This window comes from Hylobates moloch, unplaced genomic scaffold (genome assembly GCF_009828535.3).
Source record: "Hylobates moloch isolate HMO894 unplaced genomic scaffold, HMol_V3 SCAFFOLD_13, whole genome shotgun sequence".
Taxonomy (NCBI): Eukaryota; Metazoa; Chordata; class Mammalia; order Primates; family Hylobatidae; genus Hylobates; species Hylobates moloch.
Window position 1 is genome coordinate 30,512,993 of NW_026652288.1, and position 15,221 is coordinate 30,528,213.

Genomic DNA, 15,221 nt, shown 5'->3' on the forward strand with positions numbered 1-15,221 from the left:
GGGAAATGGAATTATGGTCAAGGAGAGCAGAACACAAAAGCTCTCTTTCTGCTAGAGCCAGAATCTTTGTGGTTTTTGGAGCCATGAGTATCACCAGAAAGGCATGCACCTAAGCCCTACTGAGAGCCCTGGACCTGAGACCCTAAGCCCTGGGATCAAACACCCCTGTCACCTCTAAGGTGCACCTTGGATAGGTCATTCCTCTCTGAGCTTTAGCTTCCACACCTACAAAAGTGGGGCTAATTGGGCTTTTGAGACAATGAATGTGAACATGCTTGCACTTCTGAAGTACAGGTTGAGCATCCTTAATCTGAACATCTGAAATCCAAAATGCTCCAAAATCCAAACCTTTTTGAACACCAACATGATACTCAAAGGAAATGCTCATTGGAGCATTTTGGATTTTGAATTTTTGGACTAGAGATGCTGAATCCGTAAGTGTATAATGCAAAAATCCTCCAAATCTCAAATGCAAAATACATCTGGTCCAAAGCATTTCTGATAAGAGAGACACAAGCTGTATTCTCTCACTGTGAGGCCCTCTTATTAGTGTGAACCACAGCCATGTCTGGGGTACCCAGGAGCCGTGTCTGTCCATAAATGTACTGACACCCAAAGCTGTGAATTTTGCCTTCAGCTCAGTGAACAGAAACTGAAATCATTCCTAGAGACACTGTAATTCAAGCTCCAGCTCAGTCTGTTAAAGGACCTCTGATATCCCTGGTGCTCAGAAAGGTGACTTGTGTGTTTGACTGAAGGCTTGGGGGACCTCTGGAAGCCAGTCTCAACTCTGCCATTAACTCTGACCACGTCACTTCACTTTTGGGGGCCTCAGTCTCTTCAACTCTATTATGAGGAGAGAGGATCCCAGCATGTGATGAGTGCATGATCTTAATTATCCACATCAGTGCAAAGAAGCTGTGGGGTGTATGATTTGAGAAACTTCACTTGATTTGGGGGATGCAGTGAATTGTTTGGGGGAATAGCAGGGAGTAGAGAATCAGATTTTCTTTTGTAGCTTTTTTCTTTTAAATGATATTTTAAAAAAATGAATTCCCCCAGCTATTGCACTACTGCGTATATACCCAAAGGAATATAAAGCATTCTACCATAAAGACACATGCATGTGAATGTGCATTGCAGCACTGTTCACAACAGCAAAGACATGGAATCAACCTAAATGCACATCCATCAATGACAGACTGGATAAAGAAAACGTGGTACATATATACCATGAAATATTATGCTGCCACAAAAAGAGCTGTTTTTTATGGGAACATGGATGGAGCTGGAAGCTATTATGCTTAGCAAACTAATGCAGGAACAGAAAACCAAATATCGCAAGTTCTCACTTATAAGTAGGAGCTAAATAATAAGAACTTATGAACACAAAGAAGGAAGCAACAGACATGGGGATCTACTTGAGTGGGGAGGGTGGGAGGAGGGAGCGGAGCAGAAAAGATGACTACTGGGTACTGAGCTTAATACTTGGGTAATGAAATAATCTGTAAAACAAACCCCCGTGACACATGTTTACCTATGTAAGAAACCTTCACATGTACCCCGAAACCTAAATAAAAGTTTCATAAAACCATGAAAGGAGAGAGAGCCTGGGTGGAAGGGAAACATGGCCTCAGGGTAGCCAAGCAGAAGTTTGCATGCCAGCCACCAAATGATGACTCGACTTTGGTCTAAACATAAGAGAAAAACACACCTCCTGGATTTATACTCAGAATAGTTTAGACAGCTTTTTTTCTTTCCTAAGCAACTTCCGAAGTTTAGCCAATGGTTCTCAAACTTTAATGTACATAAGCCCCTGGAGAGCTTATGAAAATGCAGATTTTCAGGCTCTGTCCTTAAACATTCTGATTTAGAAGGTCTGGAGTAAGCCCAGAATCTGCTTTGTTAGAACAGCTGGTCTTGGCCCAGACCACTTTTTGAGTAGCAAGCATTAGATTCTGCAGCATCCCAGAAAACGCTGACAAGCGACACAGGCAGGAGGTGAGTCCCACTGTGATCATGGTTGAGTGTCATCTTTCTGGCCTCAGATTTGTTGCGCATTTAGACTTGGACTGGATGAATGCTACAGCCTCTTTGGGCTTTATCTCCAAGGCTGTGGTGCAGTCAAATCTCCCAGCCTGGCCAGAGCTGTTCTCCCTAGCTCAAGGTTTACACTGAATTTCTAAAAGGGAAAGCCCTGGAGCAGGCTGCCTTACCGGAATCACTTGGAAATTGAGTGGAAATTTCGCATCTTCTGCCTTCAAATTTGGTGGTGTGACAGCAACTGTGACGCACATGACAACATTGGTGCCTTCCGTTGGCTCTTGCACAGAGAAGTTGAATTGAGCATCATTCCGAGGTCCTCCTGCATCAGAAAGAGCTGTTACTAGAGCTCAGCTCCACTCCTGGGACTCCTGGGCAGGGCCATGTCCAGTGCAAAGAGCTCTGTGGGGTTGTGTTGTGAATTCTGGATTGGAGACCTAAGGCCTGGATCCCAATCCCCACAGTTACTACTTGAGATACAAGTTTATTTTCTAAACCTTGGTTTCCTCCTCTTAAACACAGGAGAGGTTGTATAGTCCCTACTGTGTGAGAAATATTTCTTAAACTGTAAAGTCAAAGTCTATTTTATAATGATAAGTGAAGTTCCAGGGTTCCCAGCTACATGTGAGCTTATGCATTGGTGGTAACCATCAGAGCCTTGAAATGGCATGAACCACCCAAGCACAACTAGAGACAGGAAAACAGGCAGTGAGATGGCAATTGCGGTACTCTTCTATCCAAGCAGGCTTATCAAAGCCAGAATAAGAGAGAGCGAGCTAATGTGAAAACCATTAGATTCAAATACATGGAAGAATGAAGACAAGTCAAGATAGAGATGAATTGATACACATCAGAAGATTGGACTGACAATGGGGGAGCTCTGCAAGGGAGTGGGGAGGCGTAGAGGACCATCATAGCATAGACATGCTGCGAGGACTGGATAAGATGGTGCATTAAAATGCATCTAGCAGCACATAGCAGGTGCTCGACCACTGGCTCCCTTTTCTTTTTCCATTGTAAAGTATTACTAAAAATGGCCCTGATGTACAGGTTTTGTTAGTTCATTGATAAGCATTGTATCCAGGGAAGAGGGCCTTGGCCCTATAATCAGAAAGGTGCAGCTCTGGAAAAGAAATCAGTAAATTTGCTGCCCAAGAGTGACTCAGCAGCTTTTGAAGTTCTGCCCAAGACCTCCTGGTGATAAGGTTCTCTGGGCAGAAGTTTTGTAGATCACTAGAGCCTGGAGGTAAAAAAGAGGGACACCCTGGGGTATGGGCTCATTCAAACAAACCATCCCGGCAGGCAGGTGCCCAGAGGAAGGGATGCATACACATCCCTGGGTGCAAACACACAACAAACACACTCACACACACAAATGCATTGTTTACACAGCCTCTTTTATCAAGGATGTATAAGCACACTCTGGTTCCTCTTCACAGGGAGCTATTTCACTCAACAATGCCACAAACAGGGAATGAGAAGGACAGGGAGGGAATGTGACTTTCCCAAGGCCATGATCAACAAGATTCATCTCAGGGGAGCTCAAAGACAGGCTCAGATGCGCCTACCTGTGGGACTTCAGCAGGGACATACCTGCCAAGACAGGGCAGGGATAGTCTCCCTTGTGCCTAGGTAGTGCTCTCTAGACTCAAGGACAGACAGGTATGACGAATTCCACTGCTGAGTATTGGGGAGGCTGAGGACAGTGTGACCAATTATGTTTCCAGCATTACAAGGCCAGTATGTGGCAAAGACAAGGGTCCAACCTAGGCCCTGACTCTTTTCCTGGGTTCTTTCTGCAGCCCTCCCCCTTGTCCTGGACGTTTACTGGAGGGTGGTGAGCCTGCTCTCCTCCCAGGAAGTGGGAGGGGGTTAGTGGAAGGATATTGGCACAGCATGGAGGGCTTGGGGAGAATCACATCAGAGATTCTTCTGCTTCGCCCCTACAGCAATCATTTTACTTAGAGGAGCAGTCGCTGTCTCTTCATGCTGACAAACTCCCCTCCTTTTAGCTTCAGGCTCATGGCCCAGAATCAAGGAGCAGAGAGAGCTGAAGCCATGCAAGGGCTGGGCTGGGGCAGCCAGCTTCCAGTTGGGGAGGGTGACCACCAGTGTCATGATTACCTGCAGTGTTTCCTAGAATCACTTGCTTCCTAAACAGTATTTGGGACCATCCTTCGTGGAGTGTGTTTCCATGGTCCAGGGTAATTGGAATTTGGCTACATATAATCATGGTGATGAATTTCTGTTGGAAATCTTGACATGACATCCTGTTAAAAACAGATATATATCACTCAGTGACCAGTGGTTGTGTCCCCAGGGTGGGGGTTCCTATGACTTTATAGCATAGCCACCGTCCTGCCCAGAGGCCAATGTCTGATCCTGGCTCATTCACCATCAAGCACCCTTCTGTCTTTTCAGTCCTTCTGCTCCAGTGGCTGGGAGGGCAAGGCAAGGACACAGTCAAGTTCTGGGGTCTGCCTGTCACCTGGCAGAAGCTTTATCATTTACTGCCATCTCCTTAACCCATTGATCCAATGGTGAGCCCTTTCATGGTCAGTGGGACGACTGCCAGTCTCTCTCTGCTCTGGGTCCTCTAAGCTGCTAGGAAAATTGCTTTTCCCCTGGGGCGTTTTGCCAAATTTATTGTTGAGGTCTTTATCAGCCTAAAATGGATTCCACACCTAAAATCCCACCTCCTACTGTGATTAAACCAGAGATACTGGGAAAGATTTCCTTCTAATTTATATTTGTCCCTCTGATTCTTAATTATTTAGATCCATGCTTCTTTCCACACGTTAATTTCCATTGAAATACATCACTCCATAAACCAGACAACCCTCTGAGGAATGTACATGTCATGCTCTGAGATGTGAGCATATGGCCGAGAACGTGTTTTCAAAACATCTAGTCCTGTGTGACTTCTGGGTGATGAAGTCAACGTCTCACCTAGAGCTATAGAGTCTGCATCCTGCTGTTGTTTTTGAGGTCACACTAGAGGAAACTGGGGAGCTCGAGGGTCCCAGCAAGATAGTACAGAAGATATGGGCATGACAACCATGCATCCTAGCTTCCAGGAAACCACAGATTTCAAGTCTTTGGTGCCAATATTCTCTTTTACTATTAAAATGTCCTGGAAAGTTCAGCATTTCATAACTGAAATAACTTTCCCACCAAGAGGGAGCCTACAATAATTTTTCATCTGAAGTTTTTGTGTCTTGGTAGAGAAAATAGGCTCCCTCTAAACAGGTCTCTGCAAAGCTATTTTCCATCTTCATAAATGTTTAAGGAAAAGGGTAGGGATTGAAGACTTGGGCAATAAAGATTTAAAACACCATTGTATAAGAAGGGTAAATACCAAAACTCGCCATCTTCCTGTTTCTTATGTAGCTGGCTTTTCCGCGGATCACAGGTTTCCTCCCACTCCTGAGACCTGAGCATGGACACACAAACCACAGGGTGAGATTTTCCAGTGCATTTTTTCTCAACCATGTGTGGGTCAACAGGGACCCTCTGTACATGCCACCATTAGTTCCTGGGGAGCACATAGCCAGTGTCATTCTACCTAGGACAGGACCCAGTTATTTTCTACCTGTTGACGACTTCCAAACATCTGTCCCTAGCCTGGTCTTCTTTCCTGAGGTGTAGACGGATTTATGCTGCAGTTCACCCCACATTTCCAATAGAGTCCCATAGTGACCTCAAATCAACCTGTCCCTGACTGTACCCATCCTCTGCCACCTCCTGTTGCCTGAGCGAGAACATGAGGAGTCCCTCTCTCACACCCCCACATCCAAACAATCGTCAAATAGCATTCATTAATTGATCCTACCTCTTAAACCCCTCTCAAAGCCAGGCACTTATTTCCATCCCTCCTGCTGTTACCCTAGTTCAGGCTCCCTGCCCTTCCCTCTGGATATCCACTTGGTCTCCCTGAACTCAGTTCTGCCCACTTTCCCATCCGTTTCCACACTGCCATTGAAATGATCTTTCTAACATGTAAACTTGATTATATTATTTCCCTATTTAAAACCTGTCAATGGTTCCATATTATTCTTAAGGTGAAGTTCACACTCCTTAAAGAGAACTTTGGCCTCTGCCACCCTCTCCGATGTTACCAGTTTCTTGCTTCCTCACCTTACCCCTACTCTTGAATTCTATTCTCCAGCAATAGTGAGTGTCTTCATTTCCTTAAACCCCCCCCAACCCCCAACTTTCACCCTGATGCTCCCTGCATCTGGCACCCTCTTCCTCCTCTCAGTTCTGTAACCTGCTCTTACTCATCTTTCCTCTTAAAGGGCATTGCCTCTGGGAAGCCTTGTTTGGCCCCCACCTGCCCTCTGTTCCAGGTCTTTTGAGCTTCCATAGCCCGCTGTGTTACCATGACTTTGCGTATTGGCTGCTATGTCTCACTAGACTCCCAGAACCATGAGATTCCTGAGCCTGGCTGGCCATCCTATCATCGCAGGTATTTTGCCTACGTCTTGGCACGTATTAGGTGGGTGCAAAAGTAATTGCATGCCTAATAGCATACAGTGATTTTTTGTTTGCTTAATTAATTAATGCTGCCCACTTCATTGGAACCATGTGTTCCAGAAGCCAGTCCTTGGGTCTCTGGCGAGGAAGAGACCCTCACAAGCAGAAGGGAGCAGCTGCTCCTTCTTCAGCCCACTCCTTAGAGGGGAGGCATGCTTGTAGGCAATGGGTTTCAGGGGCACAAAAGCTCAATGAGACCTTTCTCATGGATGAGCTTGCATGGGGAACCTGGGTCTGCTCTATGCTAGGACAGCAAGGCAGGGGCCACCACTCAGGCTTCCGGCTGCAGGCTGAGGCAGTCAGATGTGGTATTGTAAAATGGCAATTTTATAATTAAGCGATAATTACATTTTCTGCAATGTGTGAGGGAGAATAAATGTAGTGTAAATCAATACACTATCGATTCATGCAAGTTTGCCTTTAAGTGTGTGTGACTGAAATTTCAATTATGGCTGAAATTAGACCATCTGGTGCTCTCCATCCATCTCCATTCCTAAAAAGTAGGGAAGAAATCGACCACCTGCTTGGAGACAGTGATTATGCAGTCCCCGTCACTTCCTTCCAGCCTGGTTTCTGGTGCAAAGTGGTGACCCTCAGCAGTCGGCCAAGGTACCGACAGAACAGGTTCTGCTAGATCCGTCTCCCCCAGTCCCTGCTCTGCAAAGATCATGGCCATGTTCAAAAGCCTTCATTTATGCCCATGCCTGTAGGGGATAAATCCAGACTTCCGGCATCAGGCTGTCTGGTGTCGGCTCCCAGCCCTCTCTCTCCCAGCTTCTTCTGCCTCAGGCCGGCTTGTTGGCCTGGAACAGACTATCAATGTTCCCAGCTGGGTGCCATAGCCTATGCATCCCCCTCCTATCTAGTGATCTCTTCTGAAGTGAGTCATACTTCCTCCGCCACAAGGCCAACTCAAGTTCAGTCCCATCCATGAAGCTTTCCCTGAACATGCCAGCCCATGAGAAGCTTCTCTTCCCCAAACCCTGGTGTCCCGTGTTGCCTTCACTGGTCATTTGATATTTAGTATGGGAAACACGGGCAAAATATCAATTGTGAATATATTGCCTCTTCTCCTACCCTAGGGAATCTGTCATTGTCATTTGCCTTCCCTCTACTTCTATCCCAAGAGCAGCAGCCTCAAATCGGGGGCGCTGGCTGATCCTGTCACCCTCTGGGCCATATTTGGCAACTTGGAGTAATGACTGGGAAGGAGAACTGGATAAGGCCAGAGGTTATTAGGATTTATATTGGAAAGGGCAAAGGATACGCCTGGGAAGGAAGAAAGAATAGAGGTGAGAGAGGAGAAACGCGGGCGGGGAGAGGGTTCGGCTGCCCAATTCTCGCAGGGGCATCTGAGGTCACAGTTAGGTTTATTCTAGGAATTCATTGTGCTGTTTCCTCCCTTATTGCATCTCCGCTTACCTCACCCTCCATCCCAATCATACTTTCATCCCACACTGGCTGAGTGCCTGGGGTGACGAGGTCATGGGGGATCGGTGCGGTCCTGCCACAGCTTAGCCTGGGGCATCAGGCCTAGAACTGGCTGGATCTGCATTCGCCTTCCAGAATGCACCGTCCTCACTGTATTGATTTCACTGTGTGCTGGGCTCGTTCCTGTTCTGAATGGATTGCACTTCTTTTCAGATCATGTTCCCCACCCCCAGCCCCACGGGCGATGACGCAGCAGCTGCTGTGTCACCACACTTTTCACGGATGGACACAGACCCCTGGAGGAATGCGACCAGGCTGATCCTCACTGGCTGCCCAGAGGAGCAAGTAACCTGTTGCAGCCTCTCTGTCCTCTCAGGACCACTGTCTCCTTCACAGTCAGCAAGGGGATGGGGGCCTAGAGGTCCACCCCTCTGGCAGCTGGGAAATGCCAGCCCAGTTCCCTGGGGAAAGCATTGACCACACAGCTGGGCCCCCATGGGATGTCTTAGCTCCTGTCCCTCCTGATCTAAGTGTGGGCAGGCACAGCTTTATCATTTATATCCCAGGCACCGAGTACTCATGGGCATCGGGAGCAGTAGGGCAAGACTGGTGAGCTGAGTAGATTGGACAAAAACATCATCAAGATCTTTGCATCAGTTTCCCCAACTGCCCCCAGTTAGGAGGCCTTTTCCACCCTGATGATGCGACATGTTCAGAATCAGAATCCCATGAGTCCCTCCAAGGGACGCAGTTCCTTCTCCCCATCTCTGTCTTGCCAAGTCGGGGCTTGGCTCCTGCCTGCCCTGCCTCCCGCCACTTTTACTAATTCTAGGAATGTGCATTCCCTGCTGTAGACTGTAAGCTTCTGGAGGCTGGGCACTGGGTCTTATCATCCATATATACCTCACAGCACCCGCTTAACACAGTGCACTTAGTACAGGGTGTACACAGTAGGTGCCTCATAGTTGCTTGGCAGATGGCATCACAGGAGCGTGAGATGGACTGACAGCCATGTGTAGGTGTGAGCTGGAGAGGCCTGCAGTGAGATGCACAGTGGCGAGACAGCCCCTGCTTTCATGGGCAGGAGGCTCTACCAACACCAAGCGCTCTGTGAAGGATGGAGAGAGATTTCCAGAAGCCATACCCATCACTCCAGCGCCCTCTCCATTCGGTCTTGCCCCAGCCCCAGGGGTTCCACAGGGAGATAATTTCTTCCCAGCCCCTTCTGTATTGAATCTGTAAAGAAAACAGAAAAGGAAACTGTCAGTGCTCTACAGCAAAAGTCAGCAGAAAGGGGGATGAATGCAGCTGCTTTTTACCTCCAAGGACCAATTTAACTTCTGACCTCATTTGGCTGCAGCCAGAAAAAAAACTAAAAGGGAAAAAAAAATCAATGTCTCTCTACTGCCTGCATGACATTGGAATGAGATAGATGAGGAAATGGCCCCTCATTCCGCTCAGCCCCTTGCAAGGGCAGATGCAACTTTATCATTCCCTAAGACTGAATCCCAGAACCTGAGTGAGTTGAGATTTAATAGCAGATAAACAGCAGGGGATGTTGCTTCGGGATGCAGAGAATTTTATGGGTCCCCAGCCTCCTCCAAGCCCTGTCATGGATGGCATCTCTGTTCCACAGACACAGCCTGATTCTCTGCTGGCAGCCCAGTGGGAGCTATGGTGCAGTCTCAACAGCACTGTCGAGAGTGAGGAGGGCAGAGGAGGCAGATTTGAGCAAGACTGAGATGGCCTGTGAACCAAGATAGCCCAGGCTAGCCCTCCTCGTCCTGCATCCCGGAGCTGATGAGACACCTTGGTCTGAGAGAAGATGGCCAACAATAGCCTGAACTTCCCTCCCTCCCTCCCTCTCTTTCCTTTCCTTCCTCCCTCCCTCCCTTTCCTTTCCTTCCTCCCTCCCTTCCCTTCCTCCCTTCCTTCTTTCCCTTTCTCCCTCCCTCCATCCTTCACTCCCTTCCTACCCTCCTTCTTTCCTTTACTCCCTCTTGTCTTCCCTTCATTCTTTCTTTCCTTCCTTTTCCTCCCTCCCTCCCTTTCTTCCCTCCTTCCTTCTGTTTCTTTCCTTTCTTCCCCCCTTGCCCCTATCCTTTTTCCCTTCCCTGCTCCTGTTTTTCCCTCCCTCCCTCCCTCCTTCCTTCCTTCCCTCCCTTCCTTCCTTCCTTTCTCTCTGCCTCCCTTCATCCCTCCTTCCCTTCCTTCCTCTCTTCCTCCGTCTGTCTCTTCCTTCCTCCCTCTTCCCCTTCCTTTTTTTCCTCCATCCCTCGTTTTTCTCCTCCCTCTGTCCCTCCCTTCTTTCTTTACCCCCTGCCTTCCCTCTTCTCTCCCTCCCTCCTTTCCTCCTTCCTTTCTTCTCTCCCTGCCCCCTGTCTGGGGTAACTCATAGTCATGCACTTCAGATAAGGAGGTCTACCCCTTTGCTCCCTCACACCACTTAAGCCAGAGGGCAGGACTGTGGGAAAGTGACAACAACACAGCAGCCAACCCTTGAACTTGCATCCCCAGGAGCTGGCAGCCCTCAGCATGGGGAGAGGAATTAAAATATGACTGAACTGTGGCTGTGATATCGATCTGTGCTAATGTTGTCTGAGGAGACGGAGGCCCAGAGGGGTGAGAAAAGGGGCGAACTTGCTCCATGATTCTTGGTCAGAGGAGAAGGGCAACACTCTGAGTAGAATAGACTAATGCTGTGTGGAAGAGAAGCCGCAGGTGGAGGCAGGGCTCAGAGCTAGATGCCGGCTGATCTGCGCTAAGGAAACAGCACTAGAGAAGCTAAGCAACTTTTTCAAGACCGCTAAGACAGCGGCGGAGGCAGAATTCCAATCCAGCCACGGTCAGTATCCAAAGTCCGGGCTCCTAGTTTTGGAATTGGGCATGAGTAAAGGTTCGTTCTTGGATGTGGCTGTGACTTTGGCCTCGACTGTGACCCTTGAGCCACCTAGTCAATTCCCATGCTCATCAGTGGGGCATTGCTGTGCAGGAGCCGCACAGTCACACATGGGCCCAGGAGCCTGGCTCAGATAAGGCTCTTTTCTGTTGCTTCCCTTGCCTGCCCCGCTCCCTGGCCAGTACCTCAGCAGAAGGGGCTCTGACTTTCAGTGCCTCCAAGGGCACAAACCCAGGTTTTCCACCCCTGTCTGCCTTACCCTAAGGCACCGCAGGCCTTGCACACAGTTTATTGTTAACGGCTAGCACCTGACAGAGCTCATGGAGCAGGGACACAAGCAATGGTCACTTGGTGTCCCCAACAGCTTAATGAGCCACCCTCAGTGCCTCACAGATACTCAGGGGCTCCAGTGGGCGCGGGGGAGAAAAGCAGCCTGCAATTCAAAGGGGCTGCAAGCAGGGCTAAATGAGGCATGCAGATAAACACTCACCCCTTTGCCCAGGGGAATTGCCGACTGAGCTAGGTGCATAATAAAAAATGCCAATTTCATTTATCTTCCTGTCTGTGTCCTGCCTAGAGGGAGGATGAGCAGATTAAAAAGCATGCCACATTTACGGGCTGGTTTAATCTTAGCACTTGTGGTTCAGAGTTATAACCTCCTCTCTCTGGAGGAGGAATCTTTAACCAAGTCAAGTTCTTGGGCCCTTCTGTCCCTCCTTTATGACAGTGACCTATTGGTGGTCGCACGGGCCTTGGTCTTGGGGAGCAGGGGTCACACTCGAGGCCAAGGCCATGGCTACACCTAAGAATGGGCCAGCCACATGCTTCTTCACTCCCTGGCCACTGACTCTGCCTCTGACCCTGCTCAGTGCTCAGAAAAGGTGCTACCAGGCAGGAGGTGGCCCGAGTTATCTACCCTGCAGTAGTACTTCCTCAAATGAATTATCCTGAATGCCAGTTCCACTGGCCATTAATAGTTATTCCTAGCAAAAATTCTTTTGTGGCTAATGGTACAATAAAAACCAGCAGTGCTTACACTGTTCATACAGGCCTCTTGGAGTCTTTAAAATGTGAATGTACATTCTGAATCTCCAAGCAGGGGATATAGTGAGTTGCATTTTCCAAATGTGTTTGGAAACCCATTTTCACAGAGGCTAGTGCTTCTTAGAACACGTTCTGGGAAGTGTCAGCTACATGGAATGGTCGAGCAGAGATGGATTACATGGGACATGTGGTCTTGATCACCTGTCTTCCCAGGGGAGGTGCTCTGTTTAGACCACTCAGTATATTATTGAAACAACTCCAAGTGTACACTACGGGGGCACAAATGTTCGAGCTGTGGGTGTCATGATAAGGAGCCCAAACGGCAGCTGAGCCCGCACTTGGACTCCCGAGTTCCCCTCTGTCACCCTAGGTGTTCACATAGCTGCTCTGCAACCCGGCAGTCACTGCCATCTCATAGCCAGCCTCTGTGGGGACTCATGCTCCAAGGTCATCTGGACCTCTGGGTACATGAGTCCCTTCTCCTCCGTGTTCAGAGGAGAAACAAAGGCTATCTCAATGTATAAAAAGGATCTTGTCCAAGAATGGCAAATACATTGCCAAGGTACATGACTTCCTCATCTCATGCCCCAAACAGATATTACTAACCAACAGCTCTCTTTCCATGAATCTGGAAGTGCCAAGGTCAATTTTGGACAATGGCCTATTGTCCAAACAGCATTCATTAGAGACAGGAGATACTGTCTTGGTTTTGTGATTGGGACACCGATCAAAACATGAAACAATGGAACAACTGGCCTCAGGTCCATGGACAAGAGAGACAGATGGGTAGAGACAGATGGGAAAGGAGGAGAGGCCAGGCAAGTATGAGAAAGCGACACAGAGAGCCTGATGCTCTGCAGTCCTCAGTCCATAAAGTCCTGGGAGAAATTATGTGCCCTAGAGTTTGGAACTTGGTCTCTCAGGGCTTAGAAGACATTATTAGACCTCAAGTGTTGTGGGAAATACAGAGATCGGGGAACACTTGCAGGAAACCATCCCATGGCCAGGAAGTGCTGTCACCGCAAGTGTGGTGACAGATGTAGATGGACACTAAAGAGACAGAGTGTCCAGGCCAGCTATCTCTCAGGTGCCATCTGTCTAACCTCGTGAAAGACATCTCTCCTATCAGGCCTCAGCTTCTTCCTTAATGAACGGAGAAGGTTGTGCTTCAGTAGTATTTTCCAGGCCAGTGATCACATACATTTTTGTCCAGCCAAAGTCAATTCTTCCACTGAGGAGCACGATTGTCCTCCAGCACCAGCCATGAGAATAAAGTTTTATCTGGGCCTATGGGGACCAGCTAGACAGTGTATGTCCCAGCCTCCCTTGGCCTTGGTGTGGTCATATAATTAAGCTTAGACTAATGGGATGTGAGAGAAATGATGCATGCTCTTCCAATTCATGCCTTCTATACGGATGTATGAGTGTCCCCTGGCCTTTCTCTCCCCTGGCTGGGAGATGAGGGATCAGAGCCGCTGTCTCTCTGGGTGGAAGCCCCATGTGGAGGATGGCAGAGCCACCTACTAACCCTGGCATCACCTGCTTACCTGAGAGAAAAATGAACTTTGTCTTAAGACCCTATATTTTGGAGTGTCTTTGTTACAATAATTTAGCTTGCGTGTAACCAATAAAACCCCTTTCAGCGCAAAACTTCCCCCCTGGAGTCAACTGGGTAGTTCATTCTACCTCCTTTGGGGCTAATCTCCCAGTCTAGATAGACGATCAGAGTTGTCTGAGATCAGCAACAGGACAGCAAGATCTCTGGTGGGTTCCCGGAAAGGAGGATACTGGGAGTCAGAACTTTTGGATGAACAGAAGGAGCTGAGGCTGTCCATGGTGCATGTCACCACAGAGGCAAGGGTGATAAATCCTCATTTCATCTTTGTTGGGCTTTCATGTGATTCTGGCCCCTGTTGGGAGGAACAAGAATGCTGGGGCAGAGGCCAGGGGAGAGCTGGACAGGCCAGAAGCCAGCCTTACCTGCTCGGCTCCAGTCACAGTGTAGGCGTGCAGACTCACCAGCCCATTCTCCATCACCTGTGCTATATCTGTTGGCTTCAAAGCAGAAAAGCAGACCAAGCATTAGACATCTACAGGTTCTTCAAAGAAATGGAAAAATACAGTCCAAACAGCTGCTGAGCCATCTGGGCCCCACTGACTCACTTGGGACTGATATATGGCCTGGAACTCTTTTCTAGAGTGGCAGAGTTGGAAGGCCATTGGGTGTCTGAGGCCCTAGGGATTTCATGCCTCAGGGCACTACCCCCATGAGTGATGGAACCCCATGGAGTCCCAAGGGCCTGTGTTACTCTCTCCATCAACCACATGTCATCAGTGAGACACAGCACAAATATGTCTGCTGGGACATTTGCAGGAGGTAGGAATCATTTGACCCCCACATTGGGAGTAACTGGAGTTTAAAGTGCATCCTGGGCTTCTGGTGGCATTTTGGATTAGCGATGTGTGACTCAAAGCCCACATGTTTCAAGATGAAGGAAGCATCCCCGTGGATAGAAACCATATGTCTCAGAACAGACTCAAATAATTTGGAGGGTCACCCAAGCTTTTCAAAATGGGTCATGCTGCCCTTGGGTGCTGCCATCAGAGCCAGTGAGCATCAGAGGGCCCTGGGGGACTCAGTGTAAACTTAAGGCAAAATACAAAGGAGCTGAAGCTGCCTTCTCCAGTGCATGGTAAAGCCCACTGGTTGCTCGGGAGCTGTAGCAGTAGGTCCAGGCTCTGGGACAGCAGCATTGGAAGCCTTGTCCAGCCACTTATGAGCTGTGTGATGGTGAGCACTTTGGGTAGCCTCTCTGAGCCCGCCTTCTCTTCTGTGAAGTGAATTCTGCGTTTTCTGTCTTACAGGCAGGCTACTGTAGGATTCAGTGAGGTCACCCGGGTAAAGCACGCTACCAGTGTTCGTTAATGGTGGCAGCTTGCCATACCCTCCTTAGCTGAATGGGCACCTGGCTGAGCATTCCTGGCTGAGGAAAGGCTTGAAATGGTGCAAAAGGGCTCCCCATTGACTCACCCCACTTGGAGTGGCACAGGTCACCAGGGAGCCTGCCTTGATCGCTGTCTTCACTGCCTTCACCAGGTCCACAGGGGAGGAGTGCAGATGGATGTTGGTGATCACGCCTCCTGTGAGGTCCACCAGGGCATCCTCGAGGAAGCCATAGTGCAGATCGGAATAGGACCCGAGCAGCCTGGGAGGAGAATGGGGGATGAACCATCGTGGTGCCTTTGGTGAGATGCTCTGGGAAGGGAG

At 48.8% G+C, this 15,221-nt stretch overlaps 1 protein-coding gene across 1 annotated transcript in view; it reads right to left on the reverse strand.

Annotated features, from left to right (window-relative positions):
- CAPN13 (calpain 13) overlaps nt 1-15,221 on the reverse strand; it is an 81,509-nt gene that overhangs the window by 18,427 nt on the left and 47,861 nt on the right. Inside the window, exons 6-11 of the mRNA XM_058426855.1 lie at nt 14,985-15,159; nt 13,934-14,008; nt 9,155-9,246; nt 5,402-5,476; nt 4,168-4,313; nt 2,217-2,365 (exon numbers count right to left, since the gene is read on the reverse strand). Coding sequence (XP_058282838.1) covers nt 2,217-2,365; nt 4,168-4,313; nt 5,402-5,476; nt 9,155-9,246; nt 13,934-14,008; nt 14,985-15,159 — 712 coding nt within the window. The remainder of the gene's footprint in view (nt 1-2,216; nt 2,366-4,167; nt 4,314-5,401; nt 5,477-9,154; nt 9,247-13,933; nt 14,009-14,984; nt 15,160-15,221) is intronic.